Raw genomic sequence first — 20,664 nt, forward strand, 5'->3', positions numbered from 1 at the left:
GGTAACATCAAATTCAAAATGCTAGATTTAAAAGAATACCGGTGAACTGCGATGCGAGTCAGTTGGCTCTTTTCAACTGATATGTATACCAAGAAAGTTGTTCCTCATGCTTAAATGGTGCTTGTTTACAAAATCAAAGTAGCTTATTTTAGCCGATGTTATGTCATGTCATATACTCTGGTCATGGGTCAGTATCCACGTCCCCAGATGAGGTATGTCAAGTCTGTATTGTGTGGCTTTAGCAGGGTTTCTGCGGATCATTAAAAAGTCTGAAAATCTCTTACATTTTTCCAAAATTCTTGGTCATGAAAAGTCTTAAATATCTTGAATGACACAACAGAAGTCTTAATTATAATTTAAAGAGGTCTTAAATTTGGAGGTGGAAAGACAGGAATCGTGATATGTCCTAACGTGATTATGAAACTTCAAAAGAATATGATTTAAATAAATGCATGTGCTGCATCCTTCAGTGAAAACGCGGCAGTGTTGTATTTCCTCCAAGCACTCAGGGGCTTGTGAGAGGTTCCAGCTGTTGCAGAACAGTTCCCAATCATTAAGCCATATCGGAAATTTATGACATTTGATCACTAATAATCACCTTTTGATGATGATGGTGATATAATGTTGATGAAATATGACTATGTTTACTTTCAATTGTTTTATTGTAATACGTTATAGATTACTGTAGAAGTGCACATTTTATTTTCCTGTGATTAGCTGGAAGCAGTGAAGTGCAAACATTTCAAAATAAGAGTCCCCGGTGTATTTCAGCTTTTAAACATAAAAGTTCTGCACTATAAATCAAATATTTTCCTCACTTGGCTGATGATTAATTGTCTGTTTTAGGGCTGACGATTAAATGTCTCATTAAGGGATTTCACGATAAATTGTCATATTTTTAAGGTGTGCTTTTTTCTGCATGTGTGCTTAATACATCTTAAGAAGTCATTTTTTTCATATTTAACTTCAAAAATATAAATCAAATAATAAAATAGGAATAAACAATGATTTTATTTTAAGGCTTTTAAAATGTATGAATGACATGAAAAATAATGTTTTAAATGGCAAAATATTTCTAAATATTTAAAATATGTCTCTCTTTTTGGTCAACTTTAGTTTTGGTCAATTTTACATTTCCTCTTGTTTTTGAACTCCTATTTGATATATTAAATAAATAATATATAATTTTTATATATGTATTATATTTTTATTATATAATGCAATAGTATAACATTTATTTCCTAATTTCTTCACTTTCACTTGCTATTTTAATACTCTGATTAAACCCATGAATCCTTATTTGTCATGAAGCAAAACCTTTGAGATTTTGTTTCATCATTTCATCACTCCACAGACATAGAGTAAGTGTGCATCTCCTCCTCTTCATTACTGCATGTCATTAACACTGCGTGTATGAACCAGAAACATTTGCATTACACAATCATTTAAAGTGAAACCGCCGCGCTTTGCGTACACTATCAAAGTTTATACTTGTTTATATTTTTGCAGGATTTTGGCACGGGCCTCTGCTGACAGCATGTGTATCAGTGCGCTTCAAGCGCTCAAAGCCCTTCTGACAGGGAATTTTGAAGCCTTATCAAAATAATCATTAGTTGCAACCTTAATAAAATTTCTGTTTTATAGTGTCAATTTGCGTCTCTCTCCACTCTTTGTATAGCATCAGCAAACTGTCTTAAAATGTTAGTTGACCATTACAGCCGTTATGCTCGTTCCAATGATATAACCACGAAGGTTGTTCTCTCAGTACTATAAGATCTCTGCAAGCCCTCCACGGTGCAGCTCAGTGATGCTTGGACTCCGAGTTCAACTCAATGACACACAAATTCATGGCATACAGTATATTAGCTTAAAATTCCTTTATTTGGGCATTAACATTTTATTGGAATTTGAATGCACAATAATCACAGTTGTCTCAAATATCCACGATTAGATCAAATGACCGCAATCAGATGGTTATTTAATAATGGCGACAGGCCTAGCCCTTATACTACCATGTATACTTGTACACCTCTGTCTGTGTAATTTGCTTATCTTTGACCTGTAAAGTGGTGTTTGGTTGGTGTTGTCCTGGCCCAGGGCACTACTGAAACATACTCTCACAAGCTTCTTTTGCCACTTCTTGTGAGGTCCCTGACTAAAGGAAAAGGATTCTGTCATGTCCGGGCACAGCTGAATATTATAATAGGCCAGCTGCTGGGGTTCAATGTTATTTTCACCACCACCACAGTGTGTACTACTACATTTTGGAATCGGAACGAGCTGTTTGTAAAAGCTTATTATTTTTGGCATTGCGTGAAAGAGTGCCACTGTAAACCCTTAGTCACAGATGTTGCAAGAATGTTTTAATATTGCTGTTCTCCCTCAGGAGTATCTACCACTCTGACCCATGATTTGTGTGCACATGCCCAGATGACAAACCTCATCCCATGTTTAAGGCCACATCACGTACATGTTACCTTGAATGACACTGATACCTCTGATTTAAATAGTTGATTTGAACATCTGACATTTGCATGTTTTTCTTGCACTTATTCCCTTGCACTTAAAGGCATAGTTCACCCAAAAATGAAAATTCTGTTCTGCAGAAGAACAGAGTCATACACATCTGGGATGACATGAGGGTGAGTTATGAGAGTATTTTCATTTTTGGGTGAACTATCCCTTTAATTTTTTGTTTACAGGACTTTTCACTAATCTTTTCAGTATTGAGTTCACTCTGTTATGAACAACTGAACCTCTTCAGATCTTCTCCTCAGTGAAGTTTTGAGTTCTTTCAGCTGTGATTTCTAATTTGGCTACACGGTGAAATGTGCAAATTTGATGAAATTTCATCAGAGTATTTCAGATTCTAGTAAGTGCTTTATTGCAACCTCTTTTTAATAAACTAAGGTCTAAATATTTTTTTGTGGTAGGCTTAACAACATTATTCTGCAAATGTTGTTGATTGAGCTATGGGGGGCATTGCCCCCTTAGATTTGCCTCTAGGACCCCAAAAACTTCTGATGCCTCCACCCTGAATGACAGTGACAGATGATAAAACAGTCAACGTTGCCCCACCTAAACATACAAGTGCCCCATGAAAGATTGCATCCTAGGAACAGTCTTGTGGCTTAACTTATATTGAACCTCAAACATTCATTTAATCTAATTTTTAAAATGAAAGTGGCACAATGAGTGATAGAATTAAATTACTATAACCTAGGTTTTCTGGTTTGCAATAAATGAATACAATTTACAAAAATGTAGCTTTACAAAATATTTTAGGATGATGATGTAGGATCTTTACTTTTTTAGTTTGACATTCAAATTCATGTTTTACTTTTCTTTACATCTGAGAGAAAGCCTTTTTTTTTTGGTGCAAGAAACAATAAAAGAGGTAACATGTACTTTGTTAGCTGTAGAACTAGGGCATAATTTGCAACTAGACATATTTATAGAGTGCTGTGGTTTATCATTGAAATGGAAGCAGGTTTTAACTCGAAAGGGAAATGCTCATGAAGGCACATTGTCCACTTACACGCGCACACACACACACACACACACCGAGAGTTCCCTTTTCTTCTCTCAGGGCTTAATCTGTAATCAGAGCATAAAGTAAAGCAGAAGCTGATATTTTACTTCCACTGAAGTTTACATGCACATGGCTGTAGCAGCCACTGTCCATTCACAGATCTACATGTACAATTAAATTACTCTATTACTGCAAAAACACAGGACAGACAATCTAGAAGGCTGAACTAATCAGATTTCTCACTTTATGACCAAAGAGACATCAGTGACCTCTGGCTAACCACACCATCTGCTCAGTGTTTTAAGAGGCCAGACGCCACAATTAATTGCTCACGATATCCCAGTACGCTTATACAACAAATGACTGATGATTTTCTAGAGAGAGGCGATTATTGATTATTTCAATAATACATATATATGTTAATTACAGGGTTCCCAATTCCCAATTTCTGTTGTGAATATAAGTAGTTCTAGATATGTTGAACTGCTGAAATATTTTATCGATGGTTTTTGTGAGTGAAATCTCTATAAAATGACCATAATCCAGAAAATTCTTATCCAGTAATCATGAATGTCTGAAAAAGCCATGAAAATGAATTGGTCAAAAGGTGTGAGAACCTTGTATTTAGTATTAAGTAGGTTTTGTTACATGTCTGTAATATCAAGTTTGTAAGTTTTATGAAGCACTAACAGGGTAATTTCCTTTTAAGAAATAGACTAGGCATATATTGCTTTACGGTTCTGCAACTTCTTCTGACCTGCTATTGGTCAATTTAAATGGTGTTATATAATGTTTTTCTCTCTCTCTGTAGCCATTTGAGGTTTGTGACCTGCTTCAGGGCCACAACTTCATCAGGGTCCTCAGTACACTGGTAGCCCTCAATAAAGTGACTGCAGGTAAGTGTGTCTTTCATTTAGAAACTTTAGGTTACTCGCGTAACCTCGGTTCTCTGATAACATGTTCAGTATCTCACTATGTGCAACGCCTCGGGCTTGGCCAATCCTGGAAGCCCCAATAACACCCAATCTGTCAGTTGACAGACCAATCACATCAGTCCCACCTCCCTATATAAACCACTGTCATAGGTGCCTACTTCATTCTCCACATATCTCTTCTCCGTGCAACTGCAAGTGTGGTGAGATACCTCACTCCTGTTATCAGAGAACCTGTTATGTGAGTAACCTAAAGTTCTCTTTCTAACATTCGTTCGGTATCGAACTATGGGAAATAGCCAACTCCCGTATTACAGATATGATGTCTGAAGCAGACAGTCAACCAACTTTTACTATCCAATGTACACCCACCCAATCAATTTGCAGAGGGGGCTCTGTGACTTTCAGTCTATAAAATCAGACAAAAGTGTGAGGCGATGCCCAACTCGCAGCTGCACAAATGTGCTGGACTGAAATGCCTTTAAACAGCACCCACAAGGTAGCCATGCCTCTGGTAGAATGAGCTCTGAAGTCCTCTGTAGGTCGCAGCCCCAGACTATTATAACTTAAATAGCCTTTACTGCCCAATGAGACTGTCGTGATATGGTTCTGCCCTTACAAGAATCAGCCCAAGAAACAAAAAGCTGATTTCTTTTCCGCAATGCCTTCAATCTTTCCATGTACAAACATAGAGTACGAACTGGATACAGGAAAAAGGTGGTGGGTGAAAAGTTAGCAAATCCACCGGCTTACAGCTGAGCACAGATTCGCTCACCTTAGGCACAAAGGCTGGATTTGTTTTAAGAGACACTCGATGAATCCATCACAAAGCGCATACAAGAGTGATGAACTGACAAAACATGTCACTAACCCACTTTGCAGTTGTTAAGGCCAATAATAAAACTGCCTTTAGCAAAAGGAGCTTTAATTGTATACTTTCAACTGGCTCAAAGGGAGGCTGAGAAAGCATGTTCAGGACCACAGATGGATCCCATGATGGAACCATTCGTTTTGACACCCTGTTCAATCGTCTTGTGCCCCCATAAACCTGCAAACAAGCAGGTGTTGACCCATTGTATGCTAGTCTATTCCCAGCGAGATAAACCTTGATAGTAGAAAAGGCCCTGCCTTTATCTAAAAGTTCCTGCAGAAAACACAAAACATCTGCCACTGAACATAAATATGGAACAATGTTTCTGTGTGAACACCACTGCTCAAACACAGCCCATTTCCAATCGTATGCGGAGTGCATTGAAGCAGCTCTCACACTCTGAATCGTTTCAATCACCCTGGGGGTAAACCCGTAAAACTCAAATTTTTAGGCCCAAAGAGCTACTCGGTCTGGCACGGGGTTAAATATTTCCCCCCGCACTTGTGACAGGAGTTCGCTGCGCAGCTGGAGCTGCCAAGGCTGGGTGCACAAAAGTTTAGTTTCCCCGGCCAGTTTGGGGCGATCAGTATGACTGAGTGACCATATTCTCTTACTCTAAAAAGAGTTGGAATGATCAGACTAAGTAGAGGAAATGCGTAAAGTAGCGCATTTGGCCAAGCACCCTCTTGTCAAAGAGAAGAACAGAGGTTAATGAGCATTATTATATTACATACAGTATATTATAGTTCGCCCGTATCTCTCCCACAGCTGACTCTCTACCTTTTGAAGTCTCCATACTCCGTAAAGAGGATTCCCCCTGGACCGGCGAGCCGCCCCATATTCAACACTCCTGGAACATGCGTCGCCCTTAATGAGGGAAAGCGTTCACCACTCCGTACAATCAGCTTTTGTGCCAGACTGTGAATGCGTGCCCACCTGTCTGCATGTATGCCACAGTTGTTGTGTTGTCCGATCTGACTAGGACATTGTAGCCTTGAAGGAACCTCAAAGTGCTTCAAATCTAGAAGTCCAGAAAGCTTATGTGCATGTTCTGTAGTGACGTGGGCTACAGAATGACGTCTGTCATCACCACTTTCCTCAGAGAGACTGCCCCCAAAGCGGTTCCCCATGAAGTAAAGTAGGGATTCTCCAGTGACGGAGAGCGAGCATCACCTCTGACATCACCCTTAGTCTGTGATTTAAGTGACTGTGAGGACACAAGTGCTCTACTGCATTCCAAAGCTGAAACTCATTTGCAGCATTCCCAAATGAATGATTGACACTGTTGAGGCCATCAGACCCAGTAGGCAAAGACACAACCTGAATTAGACTTTTTTGCCTTTCTGATAAAGGGACAAACAACCATGAATTGATCTGATGCATTCCTCTAATCAGAGTTAAATCTGAGACCCAGATAAATTATTTTTCTGTGAGGGCTCTTTGTCTCATTTATTTTGTATCCAAGATTTGCTAAATGAGACACCAGCATTCTCGTATCTATCTCTGCTTGCAGCAACCGCAATCAAAGCAGTAGATTGTTTAGATAATCAGATACCCTGAGACCCGTTAACCTCAGCGGTGTTAGTACTGCCTCCACACTCTTGCTGAAGACTCTCGGTGCCAATGAAAGTCTGAAAAGCAACGTCAGAAATTCACAAGCTATTCCCTGATAGGCAAATCTTTTTTATTTATTTTTTTATCCCCTTTTCTCCCAATTTGGAATGCCCAATTCCCACTACTTAGTAGGTCCTCTTGGTGGTGCAGTTGTAGACCTCAATCTTGGTGGCGGAGGACAAGTCTCAGAACGTCTCCACTTCTGAGACTGTCAATCCATGCATCTTATCACATGGCTCGTTTTGCAATGCACCGTAGAAACTCTGCATGTGGCGCCTCATGCTACTCTCCGCGATCCACGCATAACTTACCACACGCCCCACTGAGAACAAGAACCACTAATCACGACCACGAGGAAGTTACCCATGTGACTCTACCCTCCATAGCAACCGGGCCAATTTGGTTGCTTGGCAGACCTGGCTGGAGTCATTCAGCACACCCTAGATTCTAACTCTTGACTCCAGTGGTGGTAGTCAGCATCAATACTCGCTGAGCTACCCAGGCGCCTGTAAAAAACAAATTTCTTGAGGGAGAAGTGGAACAGAGACTTCACGAGTGCTGTTCACCAACTCCATGTTCTGAACCAGAACACTGGTTAGGTCGCCCATCACTGAGGGTTAGACAGACAATGTTTGGCTGCCTTGCTTCTTGGCTGGGGCTGTTTCAGCTGTGCCCCTTCCTGCACTGACTGCTGGGGCTGTCGGTGAGGCCTGGTCTGGGTTATAAAACCAGATTGTCCACCTCTAAAATGGGTTGTGAACCCTGAACATGACTGCTGTGAGTGGAAAGCAGTGGATTTTCGGGGAAGGCAATTCTCGAATGCTTCCCCGTTCTTTTTCCTCAAATCACACTGTTGCCGCATTGTGGACATCATAGCCTCGAATAGGCCTTTTGGATCCACTGGGGCATCGAGTAAGTCTGTCTTCTCACTCTCAGGTAGGCCTGACAGACAGAGCCAAATAGCCCGTTTGCCCACAATGGCGAGACCCAAGCTTGGCGTACGTAGGTTGAGATCCACAATAATGAAGATCTCTTCCCGCAACTTCGCATCTGGCACCCCCGCATCAATTTGTCAGCCCATCTCCTGCATGATATGAGCAAGGTGGTGTAGGGCAAAGAGCCCTTACAGCTAGGGCTGAAGATCGGTAGATCTTTTAGTAAATAGAGGCTGACAATCTCTCTGTCCATCCCAACAATGAAGCAGGAGCAGACAGAAAAAAATGCACAATTATTGTGTTGAAGGTGATTTGCCACTGAAGCTTCGACTGGAGTGGGACTGTACATCCCCAGATCCTCCATTTCCTGCACATCCAGCGTAGAGTAACCTTTAACAGGCACTTTGAGTAAAAAAGGCTTGTCCCAAAACCGATGTAGCAGGTGGGAATCCTTCGGCGAGATCATAGATCCACAATCACATGGACGGGAGGGATCCTCGCAGTTGCAATGACTGAACCCGAACTGAAGAACACAGAAGCAGTTCACAACAACGTGCCATTTGATTCTGTGTTAATCCTCTTGTCTTAGACATAGAAACTCGAAACTCTGCAGAAAAAGTGGTGGTGGTGTAGTGGTCTAAGCACATAACTGGTAATCTGGTAATCAGAAGTACACTGGTTCAAATCCCACAGCCACCACCATTGTGTCCTTGAGCAAGGCACTTAACTCCAGGTTGCTCCGGGGGGATTGTCCCTGTAATAAAGGCTCTGTAAGTCGCTTTGGATAAAAGCGTCTGCCAAATGCATAAATGTAATGTATAAATGTAAAAAACGCAAACCCACCTCGACACGTTGGTTCACCCCACCCGACGAAACAATATAATACAGCAGAAAATATATTAACTTTGACAGTGAATATACGTACTTTAAAAAAAAACAGCAGTGTTCTGCGACGTACCTGAACCGCTTGCCTGATGAACTATTAAGTGACCAATTCTTACGAGTTCTGCTCGTGGGGAATCTTCATGGGTAAGAGTACAATAATGAAATAGGCACCTATGACAGTGGTTTATATAGGGAGATGGGAGTCCCTCATCACTGTTGTGATTGGTCTGTCAACTGACAGATTGGGGGTTAATGGTGCTTCCAAGATTGGCCATGCTAGGTGTCTAGTTGTAGAATTCCAAATGCCAGAATTTATAGAGTCGTGAGAACAATCAAAACATATTTTTTATCAGTGAATGGCAAAAAAGTCTACATATCAATAAGGAACTCTTCCCATAGAAATGTCATCAAATTGGGTAGCATCTACAATTATCCCATTGCGAATGGCACATTTTGTTATTCATATTTTTTTTTTTTAATGATGGGATTTTAACTTTAAAATCCCATCATCACAATTTCTTGTACAGATTCATATGTGTATGTTAATAATGTATTGTTCTTATTTTGTGGGGTATAATTACAATCCTCTGTGTTTTCTGTTTGTGTTGGTGTAGATATTGGCATTGGCAGTGACTCTGTATGTATGCGTCACTCGTCCGCCCACCGGATCAAGTCCTTCGAATCTTTGGCCTCCCAGTCCTCACTGGGTCGATCTTCTAAATTAATCCTTAACCAGTTCCGCAGCCTGGTAAGTAGCATAGAATTGAGACAGCATAGAAGTGAGACCCCAATCTCAGTATATCTATAAAACAAAATATCTGAATATTTAAAAGACAAAGTCAGCTTGAGCACTTGTTTCTCGTTTCAAGAAGTTTAATAAACATTTTTTAATTTATTAATTATTTGGTATCTTCAACAGTAATTACAGCACAAGTCTTAAATCTCACATACACTTGCAATTTGTCACTTTCTTTTCAACTCTCATGTTGTAGGACATGACGGAGAACAGCAACTCTCAGTTAGTGGTAAAAGCTCGCTTCAACTTCCAACAGAATAATGAGGATGAGCTTTCTTTCAACAAGGGTGACATCATCAATGTCACTCGCACAGAAGAAGGGGGTTGGTGGGAAGGAACTTTCAATGGCAAGACAGGCTGGTTTCCAAGCAATTATGTCAAAGAGATCAAAGGGTTTGGTATGTGTATGGCCACAGTCAGAATAAAAACATAATTGTTCCACAGTGCAATTTAATGTTATTAAAACGTACATTGTGTCCTAACAGATAAACCAGTGTCCCCTAAATCTGGAGCTCTTAAAAGCCCTCCCAAAGGTTTTGATACCACAGCCATCAGTAAGACCTACTACAATTTGGTAAGCACATTTATTTTTTTTTATTTTCATTTTTTTGCGAGGTTTTGGGCATCAATGGGTCTGTGAATGAACACGTGGACATGTTTAAATGAAAACATTTTTGTAAAATCGAATGCTTTTCCTGAAAATAGCACCTGTTTGTTTATTTGCAGGTGCTACAGAACATTTTAGAAACTGAAACAGAGTATTCAAAGGACCTCCAAAGCCTTTTGTCCAACTACCTGAGACCACTTCAGATGACAGAGAAGTAAATAGCCTTCCTTTTTTCCCGCCAAGAACATAAGACCAACAAATATTGATAGAGAAACATGGACTTTAATTATTTTTAATTAAAAAATCCACATTATTAAACTGTTCCTCAACATAACAAAGGGCACATAGAGAACTCTTAGAGCAGTGAACGATGCTCAAATGTCATTTGTCAAACGTAATCCTGATTGTTGAACATTGATTGATATTTCCCAATGTTTCTTTGTACTTCTCATCATTGTTCATCAGACTAAGCACATCAGACGTCAGTGTCATCCTCGGGAACCTGGAGGAAATCAGCACTTTCCAGCAGACTCTGGTCCAATCACTGGAGGACGGCACCAAGTATGTTTCATTCTAGCCACGAACAGCCACGTGATTTCTGGCCAGAGGGCCAAAGCACTTAACCAAACCGAGATGCAATCAAATGTATCGAGTTTCAACTTCTAGATGATGAAAATAGACAGCACAGTAAACATGAGGTCCAGAGGTTTCTAATGTTTACACTGACCTCTAGTGGTAAATGCCACTTCTCTATAAATCTCTATTAAGTTTGGAAAATGGACAATAAGCTTTGTAAATAATGCTAAAATATGTAACTTTCCATATTTCATCCGCAGACACTTTTAGTGCTGTGCCTCTTCTTTGCTTTATTAAACTTGTCACGGCCCCTTTCACTTTTAAAAACTAATAACTCTCCATTCATTTGTCATGTCTGTGCTGTCTTTGTTGAGTTTGTGTTGCAAAGCATGTAAAAAGGATACTTCCACGCAATATCTGAGAGACAGTATTCAAAGTTATTCATTAAAACGACAGTAATCTAGGTAACAACTCCTCAGCTGGCATACTCGATTGTAAATAAAAAATGTCACATCCAAACCACACCCACGAATATTTTTAACCAATCATTAGCGTGCTTCGACCAGCCGAGTTCTCTTGGGTCAAGAATTTCAGAGATGTGCCCAAACAGGGAAATGTCACCAAACATACATCATCATTTATAGGCGATTTAAGCGAAGTCTGTTTGCCCTGTAAGGATAAATTAGCCTTTAGTGATTTTGCTTTTCCTGTGTCATAAAGATTGCAGCACAATTCACAGAGATGTGAAAGGGCAATAAATTTGCATTTCCTTGAGGAAATAGTAGTAGTTGCAAGGCAGCAAAAGAACAGGCGCACACACGTACAATCATTGGTGGGGCAAAGTCACTTATAATCAAATAATATATCTTAAAAATTCACAGCCCAGCATTAGAATAATAAAGGTAAGTGAGTATCAATTTGCACTTTTGCAAATAAAATGGCTATGGCTCAGGTGGTGGAGCGGGTTGTACACTATTCGCAGGGTTGGCGGTTCGATTCCCGGCACACACAACTCCACATGCCGAAGTGTCTTTGGGCAAGACACTGCACCCCAAGTTGCTCCCAGTGGCTGGCTAGCGCCTTGCATGGCAGCTCTCATTGGTGTGTGTGAATGGGTGAGTCACAGTGTAAAGTGCTTTGAAAACAGCTAAGGTTCAAAAGGCATTATAGAAGTGCAGACCATTTACCATTTACATAGTGCGGGAATAAAAGATTGTTTTGCTGAGAGCTGGAGACACATTTTTGTGGCTAAGTGTAAATGTGTATATCCAACCGGATAGCAATCCGATCAATGAAATCACATGAAGTGACTAAGGTTAAATACCCCTTAGGTTCTGTGTATATAAAAGGGTTTATCAGAGCCACTTTGCCGCTCTCATGTCAGCCTAGTTTTCAGCAAGCTGCACACATAAATCAGCACCTAGTCACTGTGCAGTTTAAAAGAACCCATAGATGGTTAAATAGATTCAAGAAAAGACCAGTCTCAATTGAGTTTACAAATAGGTGTAAGAAAGAAGATTGATTGAAACTCGGCATGCAAATATTAATGAGATGTCATTGTCATCAGCTATATTTTGAAGGCAATGTAATATCTGTCAATGTAATCTGTAATCAAACTTTAAAGCTGATTTCGTAACATTCCATTTGTTTGCTGTTACTTACCAGTATACTTTAAAATTAATTAGTTTAATATTTAGGATTAGGGATACAAACCCTTACCAGGCAGTTAAAGCAATATCAAAATGGGTCTTGTCTTGCAATAATTTGTCCTCTCTGTTCTGTGAATAAGACTTCCAGAGCTGCAGCAGAAGGTGGGATGGTTTTTCCTGAATCTCATGCCCCAGATGAGGTCTCTATATGTGTCGTACTGCTCCAACCACCCCTCAGCAGTCAGTATTCTCACTGAGCACAGGTACGCTGCCTTACTGTGTCCTTATTTCACAGTCAGCCTCTCCATTGGCTTGGTAGATGATAACTAGCCTTCTCCTCCTGTACTGGCAGTGAGGAAATTGGGGAGTTCATGGAGGGGAGAGGCGCAACTGTTCCAGGTATTCTGACTCTGACCTCTGGCCTCAGCAAGCCCTTCATGAGACTGGACAAATATCCCACATTGCTAAAGGAACTGGAGAGACACATGGAGGTAAGGAGTATTCACACTGACTAGGCATGCTACAGCGTGAGCGTTTGATTACTATCTGAGAAAAAAATAGCAGTTAAACGGTTTAGGATTATCTGCAATTTTTTTTTTTATGCAACGTGCTGTTTGTTGAGGCAGAAAAAGGTCACATCATATCACAATTATTTATGTGTTAGTGGACATATTTCTTAGGGATATATAGACAATGTGAAAACCGAACTCCACAACAAATAAATTGTAGGTATATAATAAGAGACACTCCAATATAGGGCACAACACCGCTTAGGCACATCTAAGGTGCCTAAATGTAACTGGAGCGCTTGGAGTAGAGACTACTTAGCAGAGGCGGGTCACTTCTTTTAAAACTAATGGGAGAAATTGAAATGCCCAGTGGTCAATGGATGTAGAAAAGGAAGTCCTGCCTAACAGGTAAGGCTTTAAGATACAGACATCGGCGGTCAATAAATTGAGTGCGCATAAGCTGTACACGCCGGAAAAAGTTTTTTAGCGTAATCTAAATTAAAGAAGCACAATTTATGATAACAGTGTTGTCAGATTTTATGGCTGATTTGAAATATGTTCTTTGATCATAATCTTGACAAACCATTTTAGGATTTCGGTCTTTCTCCATTCCAGTAGATAGGAGCTGCAGTTGTATGCTGCTTGTTTACATCGAAAAATAGCTGCCAGGGAGTGTTCCAAAGATGGCCACAGAGTGACCTGACTTGCTAAAAAGTCTTTGGCTTGGAGTCACAGGGCGATCCTTGCTCCACATTTAAAAGTGCAGAACTGTAAAATTATTGTGAGTGTGCAACATGTAATTCATGGCATCCAAACTTTTTTTTTTTTTTTTACTTCTGAGACAATAATAATACGTTTTATTTATATAGCACCTTTCCACAAGCTCAAGGACACTTTACACCCCATATATATTTAACAGGACAAAGTACATTAATATACATTTCAACAGAAGTTACAAGCTCAATTACAAAGGGGAAAGAAAACATCAATCAGTAATAGATAGATAATGCATTGAGAAAAGCTGTGTTTTAAGATGAGAATTAAAGATAGAAATTGAGGAAATGCCATGACGGCTCTGAGGTAGAGAGTTCCACAGTTTAGGTGCAATTACACTGAAGGATCTCCCATCAAAAGTGGATAGACAAAATCTGGGGATAGACAACAATTTGGAATTAGAAGAACGAAGAGTGCGTGCTGGTGTGTATGAATGCAGCAGATCACATATATAACGAGATCATATATAATGAGATCCCAGATCATTGAGAGCTTTGTATGTCAGGAGAAGAATTTTAAACTTAATATGGCATGAGACAGGCAGCTTGTGAAGACTAAACAAGATGGGAGTTATGTTTGAAGAACACTTGGTGTTAGTGAGAACATGAGATGCAGAGTTTTGGATGAATTGTAGTCGAGCAACAGTTTTAGCTGGTAGGCCAGTAACAGTAGTCGAGACATGATGTTATGAAAGTATGAACTAGTGATTCTGCATCCTTCATACCGAGAATGGGGTGAAGTTGTGCAATGTGACGTAGATGGAAGAAAGCAGTTTTAGTGATAGTTATGATATGGGCTTCAAAAGTAAGAGATGGATTGAAAGTGATTCCCAGATTCGTAATGGTTTTAGAGGGTTTGGACAGATTTCCATCAATATTGACACAAATGTCAATATTCATTAAGTGTTTTGGCCCAGAAATCATGATCTCAGTTTTGTCAGCATTGAATTTGAGGAAATTACTGTTTAACCAAATTTCTACATCATTGATACAGGCAGTTAATGAGCTGATGGCATGTGTTTCATCAAAACGTGCGGATGTATAAATCTGGGTGTCATCAGCATAGCAGTGATAACTGAGACCATGACGACGGATGATCGGACCTAGTGGGTGAACATAAATTATGAACAGTAGTGGACCTAGTACAGAACCCTTACTGGATACCCTGAGTGAGAGGAGCAGTAGGGGATTTGTTTTTCTTAATCAAGATGAAATAATGTCTGTTAGTGAGGTAGAAAGAAAACCAGGATAGAGCAGAGCCAGTAATACCAATATCTGAAAGTCGGGAAAGGAGTGTTTTGTTGCATACAGTGGCAAAAGCAGAGCTCAGGTCAAACAAGATCAGAATACTGAGAAATCCAGAGTCAGTAGAGAGGAGGAGATCATTAATAACCTTCAAGAGAGCAGTTTCAGTGCTGTGGAATAGGCAGAAACCAGATGGGAAAGGATCATAGAGATTATTAGCTGCAAGATGTGATTGTAACTGGAAGGCTACAACTTTTTCCAGAAGTTTAGTCATAAAAGGCAGGTTAGAAATAGGACGATAGTTGCAGAGGGAAGGTGGCTTTAAGTCGGGACCTTTAAGGACTGGTGTAACAGCAGCAATTTTAAGATCAGTAGGAATAATGGTAGATGCAAAAGATGTGTTTATCATATGCAAAATAGGTACCGAAATGACTGACTGACAGTGTTTAAGAAGGGAGGTTGGGGCAGTGTCCAACAGACAGGATGATGAGTTGGAATGTAAAATTAGATCAATGACTGGGCAATGAAGGCCTAGTGGGAGTGGAGGAGAAAGAGTGGATGGGGTGTTCAGAAATGGTTGACAGGAATGTTTTGTAAATGGAAACAGTTTTATCTTGAAAGAAGTGCAGAAATGAGTTGCAATGTTAATCAGAGCTGTGTGAGTCCCGAGCTGGTGGGTGAATTAGCTTGTTCACCATTGCAAAGAGGGCTCTAGGTCTACAACTTTCTTTTTGGATGATAGAGGAAAAGTACATTGAACGTGCAGTGTTGAGTGCTGTTCTGTACTTCAGCTGATGTTCAGTAAGAGCTAAGGAATGAACAGTGAGCCCTGTATTTCTACAGAGTCGCTCAAGACGATGACTCACTCTCTTCAGGAGTAAACCAAGGCAATGAGTGAGAAGAGGGTGCCAGCTTTGTCTTGATGGGGACTTGCTCCTCAAGTGCAGCTGAGATAGCTGAATTATAATTTTAGAGGCTGTTTGAAGGACAGGACAGTTTCAAAATGTCAGAAAGTAAGGGTGCACAGACAGAGGTGGAGAATGATGAGGGGTTGACTGCTTTTAGGTTGTGATAATATACCACTGTTTTCTTGTATGATTTACAGCAAGGAAAATTAAATAGAAATTCTATACATTTGTGATCCGAGATGCCAATTTGTGTCAACAGTTGTAGAAACGTTATTAAGACCTGACGTACAAACGAAGTCAAGTATATGACCATGGGTATGGGTAGAAAAATTCACATACTGTGTTAAATTGAAGCGTTCATTTGTATTTGAACAGTCAGTATTAACATGGATATTGAAATCACCAAGCAATATAGCATGGGGAGACATAGCACAGGTGTGGCAGGGCAGAGGACGGGGCCGGGTCGTGATCCTACACACCCGGTCCCATATTAGGCTAATCAAGCCTTCGAGAGGGATAAAGGTCGACTGCAGAGGATCGTGCGGGAGAGAGAGATCGTTAACAGACATGTCCGTCATGTGTGTGTTTGTCCCTCTTGAAGGCTTGATTAGCCTAAAACGGGACCGGGTGTGTAGGATCACGACCCGGCCCCGCCCTCCGCCCTGACACAATAGGCAAGAGTGATTTATTTCACTAAGTTTAGAGAAAAAGTGAGGCTGATACTTTGGAAATCAGTAAATCAATAACACAATGAGAGGAGGTTCACCAAGAATCTTGAGGGCCAGATATTCAAAAGACGTGACATTGTGAAATTCAGTCAAAACTGCTATCATGCCATCTCGACAAACAACAGCTAGTCTGCCCCCCTTTCCGTAAATATTTGTATCTGTGTGGTGTAAGCAAATTTAGTTGTAAAAAGTAATTCGGTGTTTGCCAGGTTTCAGTTAGCAGTAGTATGTGCACTTTATTTTATCAGTGATGAGTTCATTGAGAATTGATGCTTTTTTCATTAGAGAGCGACAGTTCAGTAGTGACAAATCCTAATAAAACCGTGTGGTGATCATCTTAATAAAGCAATCCCTTGTCTGTCAGAAACCTCACCATAAAGGATCAGCAACAGGCTCCATAAAATCTGTTCTTTTATCTCTCCACAACACATCAAAAATAAACATTTAGACTGTGCAATATAACAGGAAAATTGCTTACAGCAGGTGATTTAATGTTCAATAGTGACTGAAATTGAGTGATGAATGGAGTGTGCTGAAATTAACCACATGCAAAAACACAGAATGCTGTCAGCATGTTTAAACATTCTGAGAAGTTGCATCCCTCAATTCATCCCTGTAAATGCACCACAGCTAAAATTCTCAAAAGTCTCAAAAGTATCTAAATGTAAGCTCACTAGTTGGTTGTTGGATAACTAGTGGAACATCCTGTCCCATTTGTAGGATGTGTTGTACTTTGATATGACTTCTGTATACTTTTTCTGTATATGAGTCTTGTAGATCGAATCCCTTCATATTTTTGAGTTTTGAGTGTAGTCCCGGTTTCACATTGAAAATGAATGTTTAATTGCAATACATGGCCAAGCACCGTGCAGGCACCGACTGTAGCCATAGTAACAGCTGCACTAACCAGCCAGGCACAAAAACATGAGTCTTTCACTTTTAGGCTTACACAGAAACCGGTTACCGGTAATTTTTAATTGTTAATGTTTTGTAGATTTTTATGATTGATGGCATTTTAATGGCATTCATTTTATTCTGCCTTCTTTTTTCTTCAGGAGGTTCATCCAGACAGAACAGAAATACAGAAGTGTATGATGGCATTCAAGAATCTCTCTGTGAGTCTTTGTCCTTTATTTTAAAGTTAGGGCTGTACTCTGCCTATTTAACATGCTTGAGATGACAGTCTGGTGTCCCGTGGCTTTGCTGCTGCAGTTAGGTGTGGATCATTCCCATGGCAACCAGCCTTGTTAAGGTATTGCGTTTCCATGGTTACAGGCACAATGTCAGGAGGTGCGGAAACGCAAGGAGCTCGAGCTGCAGATCCTGACTGAGACGATTCGGCTCTGGGAGGGAGAGGACATCAAGACCCTGGGTTCGGTGCTGTATATGAGCCAGGCCATGGTCCAGAACCTCGGCTGTGAGGTGAGACCGCTCCATATCTCACCTAAACAGCCATGGTGCAACCTCTTTAGCCATGACTATATTCACTGTATAGCATGGGCTTGGGTGCTTTATTGCTTTTATAAAACAGTCACTGCATAATAAAACTTTAAAGGACAAACAATAAAGCAAGATCATTAAATGCCATCATTTTGTTAGAAGATATAGGATCTAACATAAGAATGTTATGAAACACAAGCAGTATTCCGCTGTGGGTGTTGTGCAGTCATATGGTGAAGAGGTGTTTCGCTCAATAGCAAATTATTAAGTATTTTGACACTGCTTTATATCTGTTTTGACTAATCAGCATCCAAGGGTCATATTTCAGAAACATCCTAACTTTGGAATCCTGTCTTATTTGATTTGTACCATGGCAATTTCAGTTAGGATCTCATTTAGGGAAAAAGTGCATTATCATATCTTGAATACAGTTAGGATCTGCTTCTGTAATATGAATTTGTGAAAAATCAGAACTTAACCGATCAGATCTTAACTTAAAACTTAAGATAGGCAGTTTTCTGTAATACGCCCCCAGGACCGGAACTTTCAATTTTCTAATTGGTGATGAAGTCAGAGATAGAGCATCAACTGACACCTACCTATTGCAAAATTGTCCACGACCTCCATAACAATTTTATCATTGTAAACTTATAGTCCATCCCAAAAGGATTGTTTAGTATAAAATATGTTGATGATTAGCGGACAGGTGGTTAATTCATTAAGTGATGAGCTGTTTCGCCACAAAAGCAGTTTATTCAGTGCACTGACCTCCATTTAACATTTATTCAAAAAGAATGGCCTCTGGTATCCTCGCCAGTGTATCGCCGAGGTTTATGCTTTTTGCTAAACTTGAAGGCTCGCCTTGGTTGAGAGGTTCTGATAAAGTGAACTTAAAGAACTTGTTAAAGTGAAATTACACCCACTTTGCCAACAAGACTTAAGCAGGATTAAAGTAAGTAGGGATGTAATTATGCAGTGATTTAATCTTTTTATGCACAAACTGTAAAAAAAACTGTTTTTTTTTTTTATACATTTCCTGCATATCATAATTATTTTTATTAAAAAGCTATGGAACCAGCTAAATCAACAGTATGAAAGAAAAATAAATAGTAAATTAATAAAAGACATGTTGCTAATTAATATTGAGAGAAGAAATTAATATTGAGATAAATGGTCATAGTTTTGTCTGTTAGATTTCAGTGCTAGATTTATAATGGGTGTGGTGCATTATTTTGTTTTTCTAGGAGAAGCACGAGCGTTACCTTATGCTGTTTCCTCATGTGCTGCTCATCCTGTCTGCCAGTCCAAGGATGAGTGGCTTCATCTACCAGGTCTGAAACCGATGATGTCAGAACCGATTACAACACACCTAAATAAATCTCACAGTCCCACTCCAACACCCAACAAAATCCACTCAAGGTTTTCTTTTGAACACGCACATTATAATGACCTTCGCGACTTTAGCACAAAGAGAAAATGTGTGCTTTGTTTCACCCAGGGCAAGCTACCTTTGAGTGGGATGACGATGACCCCATTAGAAGACTGTGAAAGCCATAAAAATGCTTTTGAGCTCTCGGGTAAGCACAAACTGGCCCACTTTTTTGGGACTGGCACACAAAAAAGTGTATTGGATTGTTCAGTGGCTTTGTGCAAAATGTGTGTGTTCATCCATGCAGGCAGCATGTTTGAGATGCATCAGGTGATCTGCTATAACAAACAGGATCTTCAGGACTGGCTCGAGCACCTCAACCGACAGACCAAACACACCACTATGGCAGCTCCCAGCATGAAACCACTCACTGTCCCCTGCCACACAGTAAGTGTCCTGTTTAACGTCTTAGAAATGTACCTATTATTTAGTATTTATTTCTGTTTCATTTTAAGCAGCCTGTAAAAAACAAAACAAGAAAAAATCACACAAAGCTTTCCAAAGCATGTCCAGATCAAAAGAGTCCACCTAAAATCACAAGAAATATTCTAAGAGATTATATATAGGATTTATAAATCATGGTATTATTTGTTGTGTTGCCTTTTTATAAATAATGTCAATGTATAAATCAAATTGGTACAAAATGAAAAAAAAAAAAGGAATATTATCCGGACATACAGTGGGTACGGAAAGTATTCAGACCCCCTTACATTTTTCACTCTTTGTTATATTGCAGCCATTTGCTAAAATCATTTAAGTTCATTTTTTTTCCTCATTATTGTACACACAGCACCCCTTGACAGAAAAACACAGTATTGTTGACATTTTTGCACATTTATTAAAAAAGAAAAACTGAAATATCACATGGTCCTAAGTATTCAGACCCTTTGCTGTGACACTCATATATTTAACTCAGGTGCTGTCCATTTCTTCTGATCATCCTTGAGATGGTTCTACACCGTCAATTGAGTCCAGCTGTGTTTGATTATACTGATTGGACTTGATTAGGAAAGCCACACACCTGTCTATATAAGACCTTACAGCTCACAGTGCATGTCAGAGCAAATGAGATTCATGAGGTCAAAGGAACTGCCTGAAGAGATCAGCGACAGAATTGTGGCAAGGCACAGATCTGGCCAAGGTTACAAAAAAATTTCTGCTGCCCTTAAGGTCCATAAGAGCACAGTGGCCTCCATAATCCTTAAATGGAAGACGTTTGGGACGACCAGAACCCT

At 39.9% G+C, this 20,664-nt stretch overlaps 1 protein-coding gene across 4 annotated transcripts in view; it reads left to right on the plus strand.

Moving 5' to 3' along the window:
* Positions 1-20,664, plus strand: part of LOC127659022 (rho guanine nucleotide exchange factor 7-like) — a 36,538-nt gene that overhangs the window by 7,265 nt on the left and 8,609 nt on the right. For all 4 annotated transcript variants that reach the window (XM_052148634.1, XM_052148631.1, XM_052148632.1 and 1 more), the window contains exons 3-15: positions 4,344-4,428; positions 9,384-9,517; positions 9,762-9,963; positions 10,051-10,139; positions 10,292-10,386; positions 10,638-10,733; positions 12,538-12,660; positions 12,750-12,888; positions 17,616-17,675; positions 17,836-17,982; positions 19,245-19,331; positions 19,499-19,577; positions 19,677-19,816. In XM_052148634.1, the coding sequence (XP_052004594.1) occupies positions 4,344-4,428; positions 9,384-9,517; positions 9,762-9,963; positions 10,051-10,139; positions 10,292-10,386; positions 10,638-10,733; positions 12,538-12,660; positions 12,750-12,888; positions 17,616-17,675; positions 17,836-17,982; positions 19,245-19,331; positions 19,499-19,577; positions 19,677-19,816 (1,476 nt within the window). The remainder of the gene's footprint in view (positions 1-4,343; positions 4,429-9,383; positions 9,518-9,761; positions 9,964-10,050; positions 10,140-10,291; positions 10,387-10,637; positions 10,734-12,537; positions 12,661-12,749; positions 12,889-17,615; positions 17,676-17,835; positions 17,983-19,244; positions 19,332-19,498; positions 19,578-19,676; positions 19,817-20,664) is intronic.

Source organism: Xyrauchen texanus, chromosome 18, assembly GCF_025860055.1.
Source record: "Xyrauchen texanus isolate HMW12.3.18 chromosome 18, RBS_HiC_50CHRs, whole genome shotgun sequence".
NCBI lineage: Eukaryota > Metazoa > Chordata > Actinopteri > Cypriniformes > Catostomidae > Xyrauchen > Xyrauchen texanus.